Here is a 20,683-nt window from a genome sequence, read left to right on the forward strand (position 1 = left end):
CCGGATGGGTACCTTTGCTGAGTCCGTGATGTTATCCCAGTAGGGGGCTGGAAATTCCAGCTTTCCAGCCAAGATCTGGTCAAAGAGATCTTCCTGGAGATTGTTCTCGCTAGGCAGTGACAAAGAAATGGAAGAAAAGGCACAGTCACTACACAGTTCTTCAACAAAAGACTCATGGGACGAGTAGGAGAGGAGTCCGGTCTCTGATCTGAGCATTTCATACTGCAATTGCATTTGTGGTGACACATTTTCCTTCTAGAAAATGAGCTACACAACATTTCCATAGGCCTAGGAATCAGACAGACAATGATTCATGAAAATGAGTGGATGCAGAGTTTCAATACAGCAAGCTGAGAAAGTTCTGTAGATGGCTAATGTGAATGTACTTAATGTTACTGAAGTATACACGTGCAAATGGTTAACATGGTCAATTTTATGGGTTGACCACAATAAAAAAGGACTCAAGAAAAAAAATGGAATCTGCAAATAACAACAATCCTCATTTTGGGGGGGGGGAGATCAGCCTCTCCCTTCAATCTTTCATGGCAGATGGCAGTCAGGGTGGAAAAGCAGCAAACCTGAGTGCCATCGACTGCCCTTCCTCTTTCCACGTTTCCAATAAAATGGCCAAAGATCAGTGAAACAGCTGACAGGTGGAAGGGTCACAATAAGCATTTGGATAAAATATTCCTGATGTAGGGGCTGGTGCCATCGAGCAGTAGGTTAATCCTCTGCCTGCAGTGCCAGCATCCCATATGGGTGCCAGTTCTAGTCCCGGCTGTTCCTCTTCCAATCCAGCTCTCTGCTGTGGCCTGGGAAAGCAGTAGAAGATGGCCCAAGTGCTTGGGCCCCTGCACCCACATGGGAGACCAGGAAGAAGCTCCTGGCTCCTGGCTTCAGATTGGTGCAGCTCTGGCATTGTGGACATTTGGGGAGTGAACCAATGGACAGAAGACCTTTCTCTCTGTCTCTCCCTTTCACTGGCTGTAACTCTACCTCTCAAATAAAATCTTGAAAAAAAAAATTCCTGGGCCGGCGCCATGGCTCACTAGGCTAGTCCTCCGCCTTGCGGCGCCAGCACACTGGGTTCTAGTCCCGGTTGGGGCGCCGGATTCTGTCCCAGCTGCCCCTCTTCCAGGCCAGCTCTCTGCTGTGGCCCGGGAGTGCAGTGGAGGATGGCCCAAGTGCTTGGGCCCTGCACCCGCATGGGAGACCAGGAGAAGCACCTGGCTCCTGCCATCGGATCAGCGCGGTGCGCCGGCCGCAGCGCGCCAGCCGCGGCGGCCATTGGAGAGTGAACCAACGGCAAAAGGAAGACCTTTCTCTCTGTCTCTCTCTGTCCACTCTGCCTGTCAAAAAAAAAAAAAAAAATTCCTGATGTAATCATCTCAACATTACAGAGTGACCCTCTTTTAAGCTCACTCTGACAAAGAGCCCGACTAGATTGCACAGGTCGAGGCAAACCCGCCTTGGCTGCTCCCCCAAGGCATTCCTCTGCACCCTGGGCCTGGCTGTCCCAGGCGCAAGGTGCACCTGAAGCACAGTTGGTGCCTAGTGAACGTATCATCTCTAGGCTTTGGTGAAGGGTGCAGTGGGTATGTGAAACCACCACTGAGAGAAAAATCAGCGAACTGAATGGCCCCAATCTCCCCTAAAACTTTACCTCTTGCAGCCATAGATCTTGCCTCATGTGACGGGTACATCCATGGCCAGAGCAAGAAACAAAGTCAGCAGCTTTCTAGGCCATTATAATGCTCCAGGAGAAAACTCAGAATGGACTGTTAGAGTCAGCATCAAAATCCAGAAGTGGATTGGAGATTATATATATATATATATATAATATTATATATACTATATATTATATAATATATAATTATATGATATATAATTATATATCATATAAAATATAAATGTTATATAATGTATTATATATTATATAGTATATAATATATATTCAAAAGAAATGAAATCAGTATGTAAAAAGAAGCATCTGTACTTGCATGTTTAATGCGGCTCTATTCATAATGGCCAAGATACAGAATCGAGCTAAATGTCTATCAACAGATGAAGACAATATAGAATATATATAATGTAAATATACATTTATATTAATTGTGTAATTATATATTATAAACAGGTTAGATAATATATATATATTTTATAATATATTGTATTAGATATTATTTTACTATAGTTTTATTATATATAATGGAGTGCTCTTCAGCCATTAAAAACAAAAAGAGTGATGTTCTGCCATTTGCAGCAACATGGATGGAACGGGAGGACATTATAATTAACCGAAAGAAGTCAGGCACTGAAAGACAGATGCCGTTTTCAATGTCTGGGGTAACAGACATGCCACTTGCCCTAATCTGATGGCTACACACTATAGACCTATGTTGAATTCCCACTCTGTACCCCATACAATTATTATGTATCAATTAAAAATTGTTAAGAAAATCTCCAAAGTGGAAGTATTACCTGGCAAGCATGAAAACTATCTTAGAATTTCTGTCTCCAGTCTTGAGGGTTTTGTACCAAACCTCTCAAAGAAGGACGCAAGCCAGCATGGTGTCCCCAGAAGGAGGTCATTTTAAGCAGTGTCCAGAGACAGATTCTAGGGCTGTGTATGATCTGGCGGCCTCATTTCTCCTCTGGTAAACAGTAGCGTTTGTAGGTTGCTGAATATCCAGGACAGTTAACCAAGCTCAGCTGGAAGGGCGTGGGCCGGCCCTTGGGGTCTGGCCAAGGGCACACTGAGAAGCAAAGGCCAGGCCAGAAAACCAGGCAAGGCAGGAGAGCCCCTCTGCTCTCCAAAATGGTGATGTTCTTCGAGGCACACAAAACTTTTTCAATATGCCAAAACATTTTAAGATGGATTTATTTATTTGAAAGACATGTTGACAGACAAGGGGCAGGTGTTGGGGGAGGAGGAGGAAGAGGAGAGAGCATGTACTAGTGAGCACACGTCCATCCACTGGTTCACTCCCCTCATGCATGCAACGGCCAGGGCTGCGCCAGGCCAAGGAAGAAACTAGCAACCCCATCTGGGTCACCCACATGGGTGGCAGGAGCCCAAGTACTTGGGCCATTGTCCGCTTCCTTCCCAGGTGGGTTAGCAGGGAGTTGGGTTGGAATCAGACCAGCCAGGATTAACCAGGACTCTGATACAGGATCTCAGCATTGCAAGCACCAGCTCAGCACACTGTGCCACAATGCCAGCCCCAACATGTTGTATTTTCACTGTTATTACCTGCTAACTGAACAAAAACACACCCAAGACCACATGAAGAGTCTATAGACACCTTTAGAGAATGAGAGAACTCAACAGACGTTAAAAGAAAACATTAAAAAATTACCTGTTTCCAGAACTTTTTCCTTTTGCCATCCCTCTCTATCAGTCCTCTTATTTCCCCTTTGGTTTTCTAGAATCTCAAAGCTCACATTTTCTTAGTCATTGTATCTTTTGTTAATTAAAAAAAAAAAAACCAGCAAAAATGCTGGAAGTGTACCTGCAATCAGTCATTTATAGAAGTCAGCTCTTGGCAAAACATCCTCAACCAATAAACAAAACCCTGAGTTGTCCCTGCAATGAGAATGGGACCCCAAAGGACCAAGGCTGTGAACTTGACACTCATCAGAACAAAAGCTAAAGCTGATTTGTCCATCTTGCTAGTTACATAAGAATAGCTACTCTGATCAAGTCTACACTGGACTTACTATCACACTAACACTGTACAATCGGCTTCACATGGTTCAGGGCACCTTGTTATTCTGAAACAATAAAGCCCTTAGGTCAAGGTGCCATAGGCTATCCTGTCCCTTATGAAAAGCCTGAAAAACAACCCAAGTGTTTGTGTGCACTCTCTCTGTGCAATGTCGAGTCACTGAAAGTCAACCAAGGTAACCTAAAAATGTAAGCTACCCCACAAATGACATGGAAACGTTTCGCTCACAGGGTATGTGTGTATGTGTGCACACATGCACTAGTGTGTTAAAGAGAAATGTCCAGGGGCCAGCACTGTGGCGTAATGAGTAGAGCCTCAGGCTGCAGTGCCAGCATCCCATATGGGCACTGGTTTGAGTCCCGGCTACTCCACTTCCAATTCTGCTCTCTGCTATGGCCTGGGAAAGCAGCGGAAGATGGTCCAAGTCCTTGGGCCTCTGCACCCACGTGGGAGACCTTGAAGAAGCATCTGGCTTCTGGCTTCAGATCGGCGTAGCTCTGGCCCATAATGGTTATCTAGGGAGTCAACCAACTCTCTCTCTGTCTCTGTCTCCCTGTAACTCTGCCTTTCAAATAAATAAATAAATAAACAAATCTTTTTTTTAAAAGAGAAATGTCCAAAAATGGTTTTAAAAATAAATTCAAATTATAAATGCAAAAAAGAGAAATGTCAAAAATATAAGTAGAGTCATACAAATAATACTTTTTGTTGGTGGCCCTAACAACAGACTTGCTTAGGCAACAACTAAAACATGAGAGTCTCTGAAAAATGAACTGCTGAGTAAGGGTGGAGTTGTTGTTTAAAAAGACGGGGGGAGAACACACGTTAAGCTAAAACTAAAACCTGGAAATCCTGGAAGAAGAAAGACACTGCAGCCAGAGAAGCTGAAACAGTAAATTCCAAATAAAAATTTTAGTTTAAAAACTTTGAGTTCATTATAGGTATCTGCTGTATAAAAGAATGACAACATGTATTTGAAAGGCTTTCATTTTAAGCACAAATTTATATATTTATTTTAGACTATCATCATTTGTCATTCATTATTTAAAGTACTGCTACCACAGGATACCCACATCCCATGTTGGAGGACCTGGGTTTGGTCCCAGCTCGGCCTCCAACTTCCTGCTAATGCACATCCGGGAAGGTAGTGGGTGATGACTCAAGTACATGGGTCTGTGCCACCCATGTGGGAGACAAGAACTGAGTTCCGGACTCCCGGCTTTGGCCTAGCCCAGCTTTGGCTGCTGTGGGCATTTGGAAAGTAAACCAGCAGATGTCTGTCTGTCTGTCTGTCTGTCTCTATCTCTGTTTGTCAATAAATAAATACATACATACCATTTCATGGTTTGTTGCATACATTTTTGTATTTCCAGTTGTAAGATCATGCGGAATACCCCTATATGCTGTGACGATGCTTCTGTAACTGATATTTAACATTACAGATTCTTCTTTTTTTGACAGGCAGAGTTAGACAGTGAGAGAGAGAGACAGAGAGAAAGGTCTTCCTTCCGTTGGTTCACCCCCCAAATGGCCATTATGGCTGGCGCGCTAAGGCTGGTGCACTGCACCAATCCAAAGCCAGGAGCCAGGTGCTTATCCTGGTCTCCCATGCGGGTGCAGGGCCCAAGGACTTGGGCCATCCTCCACTGCCTTCCCCGGCCACAGCAGAGAGCTGGACTGGAAGAGGAGCAACTGGGACAGAACCGGCGCCCCAAATGGGACTAGAACCCGGAGTACCAGCGCCGCAGGTGGAGGATTAGCCTAGTGAGCCATGGTGCCAGCACAGATTCTGTTTCATTACAATATGAAACAGAGGGCAAGCATATTCTTAACATTTTTAGAGAAAGCTACCTGGAGTCATCAAACCCACTTCTGAATATAACACAAAACAGCATCAGCCTCCAGGAGCTATATCTGCTGCTTCTGATTAGCCAGTCTTATCCTCATATTCCACCAAACCCTGCTGCACACTGGGTCCGAACCCATGATGAAGAACATACTGCTCCCTCTGCCTCACTGCTGTGAACAGGCACACACTCCCAGGCTGCACTGGCACCTGGAAACACTAGAGGGAGTTGTGAGCACACAGTCCTCAAAACCTGATCCCCAGAGCCCTTTTCCAGCTCATCTCCGCTGTGGTGAACTGGAGGTCAACCAGGATGCACCGGCTGCAGGACCACCTGCCGTCCACACAAACTACTCATGGGCACTTGACTAGTTTCCCAAACAGGCCACCTTCGAATCCAGCAGAGCCCAGAGTGTAAACCGCCACAAGTCACTTCGTTCCCTCCATGCCTAGCACTCAGTTCATTTTCTCACAGCGTAGCTATTTGGCTTGAATTGGCGTTGGGAAGCCCGCATCCGCCATCACTGGAAGCCCAGGCAATCGTGCATCCGCCATCACCGGAAGCCCAGGCTAGCTCACTGGGTGAGGAAAGAAATACGGCTGAGGAATCTCTGCTGTCCCAGGTGACATGAAGCCCACTATTGGACGTGACGGATGCCAGACTTGACCATCGAACTTCCACTGAGCCAGCCCAAAAGGCCACCAAATAGATCCATAAAATCATTTTATTCCCCTAACTTTTGGAGCCACTTGTTATTCAGCAGAGCTAACTGATGTGTGCAGTGACCCCACAGTTGGTGCAACTCACCTAGGGAGTGACCTTGCTGGAAGACCCCGATGCAGACAGGTAGATGGAGAAAGCTTTCTACCTATAAAAACCCGCTCACACCTCAGCGTCCCACACAAACGCTACAGCTTTTATTGGACCATCTGTGACTTCCAGCCTTCAAATAAGCTTGCTTTCGGTAATATTCTTGGGTTGTGTGTCTTTATACCACAAGGCTCTCAAGAGTAGATACAAACATCTGTGTCACTCTTGTGTTGTCAAAAAAAAAAAAAAAAAGAGAGAGAGAGAGAGTGAGAAAGAGAGTGAGAGAGTGAGAGAGAGAGAGAGAGAGAGAGAGAGAGAACTGTTCAGTTAGGAAACATAATTTTAAAAAGATAAACCTTTTGGGGCCAGCACTATGGTGCAGCAGGTTAAAGCCCTGGCCTGAGGCACCGGCATCCCATATGGGCGCCAGGTTTTAGTCCTGGTTGCTCCTCTTCTGATCCAGCTCTCTGCTATGGCCTGGGAAAGCAGTGGAAGATGGCCCAAGTGCTTGGGTCCCTGTACCCTCATGGGAGACCTGGAAGAAACTCCTGGCTCCTGGCTTCGGATTGGTGCAGCTCCGGCTGTTTCGGCCAATTGGAGAGTGAACCAGCAGATGGAAGACCTCTCTGTCTCTACCTCTCTCTGCAATTATTTCAAATAAATAAAATAAATCTTTTTTAAAAGAAAAGATAAACCTTTTGACTTTTCTGTTTAAAAGTTTTCATAATAAAATGTTGGCGGGAGAGAGATGAACCTATTTTTCATTGCCTGACCCAGTATACTGCCATAAACACATACCGTGGACTCAATATTTGTGTTCCCCGCCCCCACCAAATTGCTATATTGAAACCTAATCTCCAATGTGGCAGCATTAGCAGGTGCCGCCTTTGGGGTAAATGATTGATCAGGTCCTAAGGGCGGAGCTGTCCTGAGGGGGCTCAGGTTCCCCTGCCCCTCCCCTGTGTGACGTTACAGCAGGAAGATGTGTGTAAGGCACCTGCTGGTGCCTTGAAACTGGACCTCCCAGGCTGCACACTGTGAGAATTAAATCTGTTGCTTACAAGCCACACGGTTAAAACAGCTCAAACAGACTAAGACAAACCACGACCTCAGGGATTATTCCTGGCCCTCAAAATAGTGCATGGGAAACAACAGCTTTTCTACAAATAGCTGGAAAAGGAACACAAAAAACATTAAAACGTCAAGAGAGCTCAGCAGAACTCAGAACATCACACCTGCGCTTCAAAGCCTTTTGTCTGCTCCAGAGGAAGAGATGAAATTGATCACACGGAAGGCCACGACTGAGGGCATCACTCCCCTCGGGGTCCACACTGGGAGGCAGGCTGGGGCCCACACTGGGAGGCGTTCCAAACACCATAGCTACTGTCTGCATTGCATCTCCCAAACCCCCATGTAAAGTGTACCCAGGTCTTACCCAGGTCTGTGTGTGCCAAAAGTGTTTGTAATTCTACTTCCTCATTAAGTATTATGTGCGCTGATAAAATGAATGTAGAAAGAGCTTCTGTTTCTATGAATTGTTTAAATAAGTGCTCTTAGGGATAGGCCTAGTTAGCCTAGTGTCACATTGGGGTGCCTGGGCTCCAACTGTGGCTCTGGCTCCTGACTCCAGCTCCCTGCTCAGGTAGACTTGGGAGGCATCAGTGATGGCTCAAGTAATTGGGTTTTAGCCAACCATGCAGGAGACCTGGATGGAGTTTCCAGTTCCCTAGCCCAACCCTGGCCACTTCATGCATTAGAGGACTAAACCAGCAGATGTGAGTCTTCTCTCCTCTCTGCCTCTTAAATAATAATAATAACGATGACAATAATAATCTGCAGTCACATCAAGCCAGGGAGACAAGTATCAGACACCAAAAAAAAGTACACCTGGAAGGACTCAGATTGTTTCACACAGATCTTTAAATCTTAAAGAAAAAAAAAAAGTATTCATTTATTTGAAAAGCAGAGTTATAGGGGTTGGCACTGTGGCATAGCAGGTAAAGCTGCTGCCTGCAGTGCCATATGGATGCCAATCCGAGTCCCAGCTGCACTACTTTCGATCCAGCTCTCTGCTATGGCCTGGGAAAGCAGTGGAAGATGGCCTAAGTCCTTGGGCCCCTATACCTGCATGGAAGACCTGGAAGAAGCCCCTGGCTCCTGGCTTTGGATTGGCCTAGCTTTGGCTGTTGCAACCATTTAGGGAAGGAATCAGTAGATGGAAGACTTCTCTCTCTCTCTGCCTCCCTGTAACTCTGCCTTTCAAATCAATTAATTAATTTTTTTTAAGAAAATATTTTTTTAAAAAAAAGCAGTTACACACACACACATATATACACGGGGCTGAGGGAGAGAAAGAAAGATCTTCTACTCAGTGGTTCACTCCCCAAATCGCTGCTATAGCTGCGGCCAGGCTGAAGCCAGGAGCTTTATCCAGGTCTCCCACGTGAGTACAGGAGCCCAGGTACTTGGGCCATCTTCTGCTGCTTTCCCAGACACATCAGCAGGGAGCTGGATTGGAAGTGGAGTAGCTGGGACCAGAGCGCAAATGGGATGTCAGCATTGCAAACAGTGGCTTTATCCACTAAACCACAACGCCGGCCCCTAAATCTTACTCGTTTGAAAAGCTAGAAGCTGGAAATTGAGCCACATGTTACAGGTCTATTTTATGAAAGAAACACTGAGGACCATACACAATGTCAACGCCTCGATGAATGAATGTACATTTGGACATTCTTAGATATAAAGAGAAGAGTGCCCTTGTGTAACTTCTAAGTGACATTTTTTACTGACCATTTTCTGTCCTGACTGCCAGGAGTGAAGTGTGTGCTTCTGGGCCCACAGGAGAGAACTTACAATTCAAACACAGTGACTCCACGGCACTGACCTTCGGAATGGCGGGAACCCACAGAGAAGTATGTAGGTGATCACGCCGGCTGCCCAAATGTCCACCTTCAGGCCATAGCTGGAAAACAAAAGTAGGGGTGGGAGAGGAGCATTTATACAACTTCCAAGAACCTTCCACCTTGCTGCAGCATTACCTTTGTTAGGACAAAGGATATTGCTGGTGTAAAATTGTTCATTTCACTATTCTCTGGACAAATTCATCTATTTTTCGCTCAACCTAACCACAGCATTAGTGATTTTACCATATTTCTAAGACCATCCCAAAGCCCAGGGCCAGGGCCCTTGCTTATATAAGCACAGATGCTACTTGCTGGGGTAGAAGTCCTGTGTGGCCCTCGGTCTCTCTCCTCCTCCTACCCTCTACCATTGCAGCATAGTCACAAGAATATACCTTTCCCTACCGCAGTTAAAAGCACTAACCAACACCTCCAGGACTCTTACCCAGTTTCAGCAATGATTTCTGGAGCCACGTAGGTTGGTGTGCCACAGACTGTGTACAAAGGGCCTTCTACCACAGTGGCCAGCCCAAAGTCGCCCAGCTTCAAAGACTTGGTTCCATCAGGATACTCACACACCTGCGACAGAGACCAGAGGAAAAGCACAGGTTGTTTTTTCTCAGTGAATACAGGAGGGCCCTTGGAATTAGGCAGAGAGAGACATATTTACTAACAAACCCAAGAACTCAGGATTTCTATTTGCTGCTTTAAAGTGTTTATTTTTCTCTTCAGAGATTTTGCAAAATTGTGTGAAATTTGGAAAAGATCTATTTTCCATCTTTGCAGAAAGCACCTTACCTAGGAATACAATGGACACAGGTGCTTGCTTCCACAGCAGGTGAGGGTGCAGGTGGCAGGAAACTGACTGTAATTTAGCATTGACTGTGTGTGAGGTACTCGGGAGTCCAAGAAACGGTCTTTATTCAGTGCCCATAAGAAAATGAAATTAGGAGTGGGGATGGCGGCCTTGTTTTCTGGACAGTTAATGGTGAAATACAAATATCAAACGAGGAGAATCTTGAAAGTTCAGCAAGAAAAAGAACTTTGGGATCTAGCAGCCTGAACTTGAAAAACAACTCTACTCATTTCCTGGCTGTGTGGCCTGTGAAAGTCCTTTAAGCCCCCTGAGCAAGCGTCTTCATCTCTGACATGGGATGGCTCTGGGCTACTCAGAATTAGGTCTGTGAGGGCCTTGAAATCCTCGCCACACTCCTGCAGCACTATTTTTTAAAAATTTGTTTGTTTATTTAAAAGGCAGAGTGATGGGGGAGAGAGAGGGAGGGAAGAAGGGAGGGAGGAAGGGAGGGAGAGGGAGAGGGGGAAGGGGAGGGGGAGAGAGAGAGGAAGAGGGGGAGGGGGAGGGGGGGGAGGGAGAGGGAGAGGGAGAGGTAGAGGGAGAGGGAATGAATGAATCTTTTATCCACAGGTTCATTCCCCAGATGGCCACAGCAGGTGGGGCTGAGGGGATAGGCAGAGGGAAGCCAGGGGCCTCCTCTATCTGAGGCTCCCACACGGGAGGCAGAACTCAAGCACTTGAGTCATCTGCTGCCTCCCAGGCACATTAGTCAGGGAGCTGGATCAGAAGCCATCACTGTGATATGGGATGTGGGGGTCAAGCTGCTTGACCAGCTACCCCACAACGCCTGCCCCACCCTGTGACACTTTGAAGTCGTGAAGAAGTGTGCTGGGTATGTGGACAGAGCACACAAGCCTAGAAGAAGTTATAAAAATACTAAGAAGAAAAATGATATTATTAAACAGATGAGGCATCCCAGGTAAGGGATGTATTTCAGGTTGCATTTTTCAAATGCTGTAAAGCTTGGTCAAATGAGAGAGCCAAAAAACAGGGACAAATACTCCTTCTCTTTTCTGGAATGAGGGAGAGGGAGAGGGATAGGGAGAGGGATTAGATAATTTTAATACTGGAAATGGATTTAAAATGCTGACAAAGATATGAATGTTTATGCTTAAACCAAAGAAGCTTTCTAGGAAACATTTAAGCAATATGCATCAAATTTATTCAAGTAATCTACTGAAAGAGGAGAGAGATGGACCCAGAGGTTATATATGAGGATGTCAATCTCAGAATTTATCTTTGGTTTTTTTTTCAAACTGGATACAACATATGGCTAATAGGGCAGTTACTAAAACACGGCGCATCTCTATAATATTACACAGCTGCCAAAAAGTGCTTTTCGAATAAATAATAATCATATGGGAAATACTCTATTATTTAAAGTAAAAAAAGAAAATAATCTGTTATTTAATGTAAAAAAATTACACAGAAAATATATACCCTAAAATGTTAAAAAGTTGATCTCTAGGTGGTAGCATTTATAAATCACTTATTTTCTTCTTTCTACTTTTCAGTTTCCAAAATGTTTACAATAAACATGTACTGGTTCCATAATTAGTGAAAGTTAAATTTACATATAAGCAAACTTCTCCCACAGTAGGGGTGAGAATCTTTTCTCTGCCAAGAGCCATGTGGATATTCATAACCTCACCGGTGGTCCATACAAAATAATCAACTTAATTCAAATGATTGAATTTTGAGTCCTGCCTATGGCTGGCAGGGCCAGACCAGATGATTTTCTGGATGCTGGACATTCCCCACCACTGCCCTACAGGACAAAACCTGATAGCTGCATCATAAATGGACAGGGTTGGAAGCAACCAGCATATACGCCAGCATCATCTGGATTCGACTCCAATCCTAACTTGCTTGTACAGTTTGTCGGTCTCTTGGCTGGCTGTTTCGAAAGCACTACATTTCTGATAAAAGTAACTGTAGAGACAAAATATACTCATATAATGTCTTTCACTATTTTTATACCTTAAGCATATTTAGTTTTCTTTTTCTCATATTTTACTATGAAATGAACCAGATTTTCATCTCAACTACTAAGGAGGAGAAAAATTTAGAAAACAATGTTTGCTCAAGATAAGCATGTGAACAGCATGATCCATCAGTCTGACACCAGACTGGGGAGGGGGTTACACAGTCATCACTAAAATGTATCTGGACCCTCAGGGCTCCCCACGCCAATCATTCCCCGAGTTTACAGCATTTTAAAAAGAATGGCATGAAATACATCCCCTACCTGTGATGTCCTCATCTGTTTAACAAGGTCATTTTCCATCTTGGTATTTTCATAACAACTTTTAGGCTTATGTACTCTGCACATATACCCAGAACACATCTTTATGACATGAAAATGTCACAGGGGTGGGGCTGGTGTGGGACCCCACAATCCATACTGGAGCAGCAGTTGGAGTCTCAGCTGCTCCACTTCCAAAGCAGTTCCCTGCTAACACACCTGGGAAGCAATGGAAGACGGCCACATACTTGAGTTTCTGCCATCCATGTGGGAGACTCGGATGAAGCTCTAGGCTCGTGGCTTCAGCCCAGCACAGGCCTGGCTGCTGTGGCCATTTGGGGAGTGATCCCACAGACAGATCGCTCGCTCGCTCACTCGCTCGCTCTCTCTCCTTCATCCTCTCCTCCCTTCCCTGTCACTCTGCCTTTCATACAAATAAATACATCTAAAAAAATTAAAGTGTTGGAGGAGCGATGGTGAGGATTTCATGGCCTTCACAAACATTTACGATTCTGAGTAGTGCATAAATCAGCAGAAACATAACCAGCGCTGTCAGTGAAGTCATCTGGGGGAACAGAATCCACATTCTTAGTCAGGCCATGGTCTCAGGACAACTCTTCATCCGTTATGTGTAATGTAAACATTATCAAGAGTAATTGGATAAAATTAGAATTTATGACACATTTACTAAAACCTAGACATTAGAAACTCCCCAAGTAATTATAATAACAATAACAATATCTGAAGCACAATTCTCTAGATGTCTGTTTCACGAGATTCAAAAAAGTCTTATTAATGACACTGGTATTTTGTTTTTACAACTTTAAAATATATTCGCTGGATGTAACTTTTGAAAAATAGTGTTTATTTTAAGCACCCAATTTAGAGACTCCTGGGGTATGAGGGATTGTCCATACTCAGAAGCCCTGTGTTTCACAGTCAGATGCAGAAGCATTAAGAGAAAGGGACTCCACAGTCTAACGTCTCTGAGTTATCTCTGGGTATGTGGTACTTCTTGGCAAATCATCAAAAGGGATCATCAAAAGGGAAGAGTCACAGGGGCAGGCTGGCCTGAAATAACAGTGCTTTATCTGACTCGTCTCTCCCCAGGGCTAGCCAGACACAGAAGCAAATGTGTAAAAGACAGGAGCCTGTGCTGTGATGTCACCCATCCCATATGGGTGCCAGTTCGAGTCTCAGTTGCTTCACTTCCTATCCAGCTCTTTGCTATGGCCTGGGAAAGCAGTAGAAGATGGCCCCATGGGGGAGACCCAGAAGAAGCTCCTGGCTCCTGACTTCAGATTAGTGCAGCTCCAGCGATTGCGGCCAATTGGAGAGTGAACCAGAGGATGGAAGACCTCTCTCACTCTTTGTGTCTCCTTTTTCTTTGTGTAACTCTTTCAAATAAATAAGTAAATCTTTTTTTAAAAAATGTGTAAAACACAATATGAGAAAACCTCCAAATCTCAGGGAAAACTGTGTATGTATATGGGTAGAGCTACACACATGGCATTGCTTTAATCAACTGATTTTTCTATAAGTTAATAAATGATTAGGAATGCCAGAGGCTCTCCGCCTCTCCGCGGAGTGTGGGCCTCCCTAGTAACAGACAGTCGGGGGGAATTTGCAAACTCCAATAATCTACCCCCTACCATCTCCCTGGATGTTCGCAGTCACCCCACCAGACAGCAGGAAGAGAGATGGAAACTAATGTGCCCCAAACCCCAGTTCCCAGGAACAGCCCTGGGAAGGCTCCTGCTGTAGATGCTGTCTCTGATCCACAGCTGTCGGAGCCCGCGCTTGTGCAGAACTCTGACTGGATGTAAACAGTCACAAGGTGCCCGCTCCAGCCCTGCAGTGCGCAAACGCCCACCCCTCACAAGCTGAGTGATGCTTCTGTCCAAGCGGCTCTCAGAAGGCAAAAGTAAGAAATGTGAGGAATGCACCCCCCACACCAAGTGAACACTGCATGTTCTCTAAATAAAATGTCAACATAATGATTTAGAGGGACTTCAAATATGAGAAACCAACCCTCCTCTCTCCCCTGTCCCCAGAACTCTGGGCAGAGCTGAATTTATCACTGGTCTCACAGTTAACTCTGACAGGGCACCACCGGGCTGTAACTCACAGCATTAACGGCCACCCCGTGCTCCCTGACATGGCCACCCATCCATCTCCACTGGCAACGCTTTAAGTTATGACCCTGCGACCAGACAAGGGGATGCAAATCAGATGTCTGAACACTGCTGTGTAAAAACTGAATCAGTTCTTGGACAGGAGGAGGCTGACAGTCCCTCTGGGTGTTTACTTTTTAGGCCAATTCCAACCTGCTGGCACTTCTCAATCTAGAAACTGCAGAGTGACCTTGCTACGTTTTCAAGGGCACACACGGTACTTAGCTAAGTGCGGCCAAGGTTGCTTCTGAGGCCTGGTCCCCTGGCCTTTCCACCTCACACACTATCCCCGTGCGGGTCTCAGTTTCATCACCATCAGCCTGCTCCCCAGCTTTGAGTTGCAGAACGGCGTGGGGCAGGTTTAGGGGAACAGGAGAATGCTCATCCTGGGCAGGGAACCTAATTCCAACTCCCTAGCTATATCCTACAACATGCAGTGTTGGAGACGTCAAATCCTGCCATGTTATCCGCCCTTGACACGGGCGAGAGAAGAGGAGGAGGTGTCCGACTCCAAGGAGAATTCACGCACGTTAAAAAACCGTAAGTGGAAAAGAGAAGAAATGGGAGGTGAGAGGGGCCCCATGAGCTGGGAAATGGACCCATCCTGGTTGACAGCAACGTTCACTCATGCTTCGGTCTTCCTCTGGGCTGGGTCTTTGACGATCAGAGCTGTAGGAGAGGCTGACTGCAGAGTAACCTTGTGACTCCTACATTCACAGAGAATATCAGCAACTTGAGCTATAGGGGTGAGGTGGGCTGTGGAGAGCAAGGAGTTAAGGGGGCACCTGGAGAAAGCCCTGGCCAAACTGGGATGCAGCAGGAGCCTACGGCCTCTGCAGCGTCACAATGGATGAGAGGCTGCTTTGAGGTAGGAAGGCTGTGCATAGCCCTCCTTTCATCCTGAGGCTGGTTTACGACTCTGTCTCCACTCCTCATTGGAGTTCATAAAACAGCTCTCCTTTCTGTGTCCAGAGCAGAGAGATTTTTCTAACAGGAACTTACAGAACTGAAATGCAGGTTGAGAACTCCTCACCCAAAATGCTCAGGACCATAAGTGTTTGCACATTTTGGGATTTTGGAATATTTTTAATATACATATGAGATGTCACAGATGAGATATCTAAATATGATATTCATTTATATTTCATATACATATGCCCTGAGGGTAATTTTTAATAAAAGTATGTCTAATAATTTTGTACATGAAACAAAGGTTCATGGCAGGGAATTTTGTACTTGTGATGTCATTTCAGTGATCAAAAAGTGTAGGACTTTGGAGCATATTGGATTTTGGATTTGGGGATTAGGGACGTTCAATTTGTATAATTCCTTAAGACAGGACATACTGAAAAAAAAGTTCGAAACTTTTAAGTAGACACCCAGAAATTCTCACATGATATTACCAAAAAGGAAAAACACACACTCCGGATCAGAAAAAAAAAAAAAAAAAGGTCCTGGGATGGCCTCAAAAGCCTGTACTCTGATGCATATGAGGATATGTCAAAAAGTTCATAAAAAACGGAATTAAAAGAGAAGTCTCTTTTGGTGTAAATAATTTGAAATCTATGCCTAGTTTCTTCACACTACACATTTTCCATGAACTTTGGAAGGAACCTTCCATTCAGTAATGACTTATGTAGTACAAGCACAAAGTAGGCTGCAAAGACTTAAGTTGAGTGCCAGCTGCTAGCTAGCCAAGTTGACTGTCAGTGTCAACCCCCAAGCATTGACTCCGTATATCTGCACACTCCATAAATGTGCTTACCTGGCAATGTCCAAGGCATTGAAGATATAAAGACAGTTGAGACATGAACCTTACCCTGCTGTGGTGTTTACGACCTAAAGGAGGACCTAGACAAGTCAATGACAAATTCAAAACACCACAACAAGTACAGCAGAAACCAGAGATGGCTGTGACAGAACTTGGCCCAGAGAATCTGGGTGATGTCAAAGAAGACCTAACTCTTGCTTATTGGCTTGTAGAATGAATAAGTTTTTCAAATTGTTGGGAGACAGGTCACTGCAAATGAAGACCAGAAGAGACAGAAGCAATCGAGGTGAAAGGCTGTTAATAAAGTCAAGTCTTAACTACCGAGGATGGGCAATCAGACAAGCTCACCTCCCCAGAAGTCATTAAGATGGCACCCAACCCTGAAAGATGCAAATAGAGAAGACAACTGTCTCGTGTGTGTTTAGAGTGTCTGTGCATGCAAAACTCCCCAACCAGCTTTTCTAAAATTCCTCTACTGCATAGTCACAAGGGTTGGCTTCTGTTAACTAGCTGTGTCTAGTTACCAAGGCTCACCAGGAGGGCGAGTTAAACATGGCACGCAGGTGAGTGACATGCTGTGTAAGGAAGGGTGCTGACAGGAAGCTGGAATGAGATTACCAAGGTCTCTGAGTGCCATCACCAAAAAGGTTTTTTCTTCTGTAGAACAACAGGATAAATGAGCCTTATACTCAACAAAGATTAGCATCTTGGGGCGGGTGCTGTGGCACAGTGGGTAAGGCCCTGGCCTGAAGCACTGGCATCCCATATGGGAGGCAGTTCTAGTCCTGGCTGCTCCTCTTCTAATCCAGCTCTCTGCTGTGGCCTGGGAAGGCAGTGGAAGATGGCCTAAGTGCTTGGGCCCTTGCACCTGCATGGGAGACCCAGAGGAAGCTCCTGGCTTCTGAGCAGTGCAGTTCCGGCCATTGCAGCCATCTGGGGAGTGAACCACCAAATGGAAGACCTCTCTCTCTGTCCCTACCTCTCTCTGTAACTCTTTAAAATAAATAAAATCTTTAAAAAAAAAAACGAAAAAAGATTAGCATCTTTCCATCTCCATTTCCGTATCTGTAAAGCTTAGAAGAATGAACTAGACTATTTCCAAAATTCTGCCCCACACATAAATGAACCCTCATGTTCTACTTCTGTCTCCTATGATCCAATAGTTCTCTCTCCAATTTATTCTTCAGAATTTTTTGCCCCATAAAATAATTCTTCAGCTCATCTTTGTTCAGTCAATGCCATCAATTAAAACACAAACTAAAATATATTTTCTAACATCTGGTAAACAGTAAATGTAGATCAATTCAAGAAATCCATTAGCATTTTATTATCATTGACTTGAATCTTAATAGCTTTCTAAATCTTAAATCTCTTACTGCAGGATTGATACAACTATAAAATGTCATAGTTTGTTTCTAGCTATGATCATTTTATAGGGAGGGAGGCAGGAGGTGGAACAGAAAAAACAGAGGTGACGTACCAAGAGGTTTTCTGGCTTGATGTCTCTGTGTACAATGCTGAGGCCGTGGAGATACCTGAGGGCGTTGGCCAGGTTGTACACCATGGCGCTGCCGTCTCTCTCAGTGTACTTGGTTGAAGAAGTAATTGCATCAAAGAGATCTCCGCCCTAAAGGATACCAAAAGGAGCCTATCAACACACCAACAGTCCAGTGCTATGAAGGTGAGAATGATGACTCACTGGCTTGGAGTAGATGAAGAAAATGACATGTGTGCTGCTAAAGTTGATGATTATAGATAAAATTACAAGGCAGACAGCATTTTTCTGGTTATACAATATCCAGGATTATTACGTCTCAAGATTGGGCACCAGTAAATCCCTCCATCCCCTTACTTTCACCAATTCCATCACCAGGAACAGCTCAGTTGCCGTTTCCATCTCTTCCACCAGCATGATGATATTGGGGTGTTTCACACGGCGCAGAATTGACACCTCATTCTCAATCAGATGTTCCTGTGAAATGAAGGAGTAGAGAGGGAATCAGAAACCACAGATTGTCCTATGCTCTACAGTCTGGAGGACCACAAGATAAACACAGTCTGCAGATCCAATGCTGAAGGACACCATCTCCCTTGGCACATAGAGGCGGTTGCCATAGAGACAGAGCAGGTTGAGTGGATGTCTCATTGCCACTGTCAGACTTTGGAACATTCCTGCAAAGGGCCCAGTGGTGCTGCCATGGCACCTAAAACACGCTTCCTATCTCATCACTACTCCCAGTACCCTCGCAGGCTGTGGTGCTGTAGAAGCACAGATACATGGCACATGCCTCTTAATTCTGCCAGAATGCTTGTTAAGTTCAGCATACACTCAGAAATAAAGGCTAGATACATAATAAAATTTTCCATGCATATCATACAACTTCTATCATTAAAACTTTCAGTTTTAAAATCTTTACCAGTTAATTTAAATTTCATGTTGAAAGCTGTAAAACGGAAACTTTCTTTCTCTATGATTGGATATAAAATCATTCACCAGATGGGTGTTCCTTTTCATCTTCCATCTCGGAAATCTGGAAACTCTCTGTGTCGGGGGATCACTGTTCTCACTTTAAGGATAATAACCTCTCTGGAAAAGCACCACCTATCAGTCCCCTCGAGTGATGGGATCAGCACTGCAGCAAAGTGTCCACTCACAGCACTGAGGACTTATTTTCCACACACCAATCCATGGGCCATAAATGATGACTGCTCTAGTTCAAATGAGACATGGAAACCTCTCAGTGGCCCATTTGTTGATCCTCAATTACTTTAATAACAAATTAGTCCGCATTTAGAGCACACTGCAAAATCTACTGACTGACCTCTTACACATTCTAGGTATTTAAACAGTTTAGCTGTAATATAAAACTGACTTAAGAGAATACTTGCCACCTAAATATGCATATAGATGTGCTTGGATCCCTCAAATAGCCCTTTTGGCTTTTGCTATCATCACTTTCTCAGCTTGATTTACTGCCCCACTACAGTAATAAAATAATTGTCTTATCCCTAATTCAGTATGCCTTTTATGGTTCTGTCTTATCTTCATGCATCCATGAGTATGAGTATTTTTATTCTAAGGCATCTCAAATCCTTTTTGACAATAATGGGAGGTATAAATTATAACAAATGAATAAATAGCATGCAGAGAAAGTCTGCAGGCTCGTGCACGTGGCGAGTTGTATGTCTTGAGTGCTGACTGCACTGCACTTTGTCCAGTCATTCAATCAGTGTTGGCAAATGCTTAACTGAAGCAAGGGAAAGAAAGGAAGCAACATTTACCAGGAAGGGATTCACTAGTGGTCAGTGGCAAGCACATTGCTCAAGACCCTTGTGTAATATTTTAGCACTTTCTCCTTAGAACCCTCCTTGGAGGTAGGGATGTAAATGCAGGTTGCTGACACCCAAGCCTGTACTCTGGGTTCTACATACATCGCCTTTCAAAGGGGTTGTATTTCAGCAAGAGTGAAGTTGGAATTTATCAGAATACACATGATAGCTGGAAAGCTAGACATATTTAACTCCTTAAAACAAGCAGCAGCAGCATGTCGAGTTGGGGAGCAATAAGCAGACCAGGCTTTGTGCAAAAAGGTGAGTCCACGCTTTTTAGGGCAGTGACGTCTCTGACTGGCTCTGGACTCTTCAAACAATTCCAGATCTCCCGAAAGAACAGAGAGTCTCAGGCCCCAACAAACCACAGCTGCAAAGTCAGAAACAGAGCCTCCTGCCTGTTTCCAAGTCCCATCTGCCCACGTGACGGAGCAGTAGCACAAAGCAGCAGGCAGCACCCTGTTCTCTCCCTTGGGAAGCAGCTCACAGCCAACCCTTGTGGTCACACAAAAGGAAGACTTGGCAAGTGTCCCTATCTATTCACACATTCTCAAGCTTTTGGATGATCTGTGCCAAGCATGTCCTTAATCATACCAAAGGCAGAGTTAGATATATTTCTGTGAACACATAAAAGCACGCAAATGAATTTATCCCACTCTATGTGAAGCAAAGACAATGGTTATTACTACCACGGTCATAAATCAGGTTTTTTATGTTACCATGAAATGGATCTACCCCTTCAATTCTCCACCCACTCCTCATTTTCTCCAAAGTTGGAAGACTCTGTAGATTTTCCTGTCTTCAGAGGCTCTGTCTGTGATGCTAACTTGGAGTGAAACATGTAAAATAATCCCTATCACCAGTGCCCCCAGAAGCTCTCTCAAATTGGAATTATAATAAGATGACTATCACATAAGACTACACCTCCTGAAATTATTATCCTTTTCAATAAAACATACAACAGAAACTCTTCTGGGATATGTTGTGGAACTTCTCCCAGGACCAATGGCAGAGTCACATTT

The 20,683-nt window shown here is 44.6% G+C and overlaps 1 protein-coding gene across 6 annotated transcripts in view; it reads right to left on the reverse strand.

The window, feature by feature from the left end:
• DCLK2 (doublecortin like kinase 2) overlaps positions 1–20,683 on the reverse strand; it is a 191,030-nt gene that overhangs the window by 8,773 nt on the left and 161,574 nt on the right. For all 6 annotated transcript variants that reach the window (XR_009866623.1, XM_062199512.1, XM_062199515.1 and 3 more), the window contains exons 9-13: positions 18,184–18,303; positions 17,812–17,958; positions 9,731–9,864; positions 9,270–9,347; positions 13–109 (exon numbers count right to left, since the gene is read on the reverse strand). Coding sequence is in view for 5 of the 6 variants with exons in the window: in XM_062199512.1 (XP_062055496.1) it covers positions 13–109; positions 9,270–9,347; positions 9,731–9,864; positions 17,812–17,958; positions 18,184–18,303 (576 nt within the window). In the remaining variant the exon portion in view is untranslated. The remainder of the gene's footprint in view (positions 1–12; positions 110–9,269; positions 9,348–9,730; positions 9,865–17,811; positions 17,959–18,183; positions 18,304–20,683) is intronic.

The sequence above is a fragment of the Lepus europaeus genome, chromosome 8 (genome assembly GCF_033115175.1).
Source record: "Lepus europaeus isolate LE1 chromosome 8, mLepTim1.pri, whole genome shotgun sequence".
Taxonomy (NCBI): Eukaryota; Metazoa; Chordata; class Mammalia; order Lagomorpha; family Leporidae; genus Lepus; species Lepus europaeus.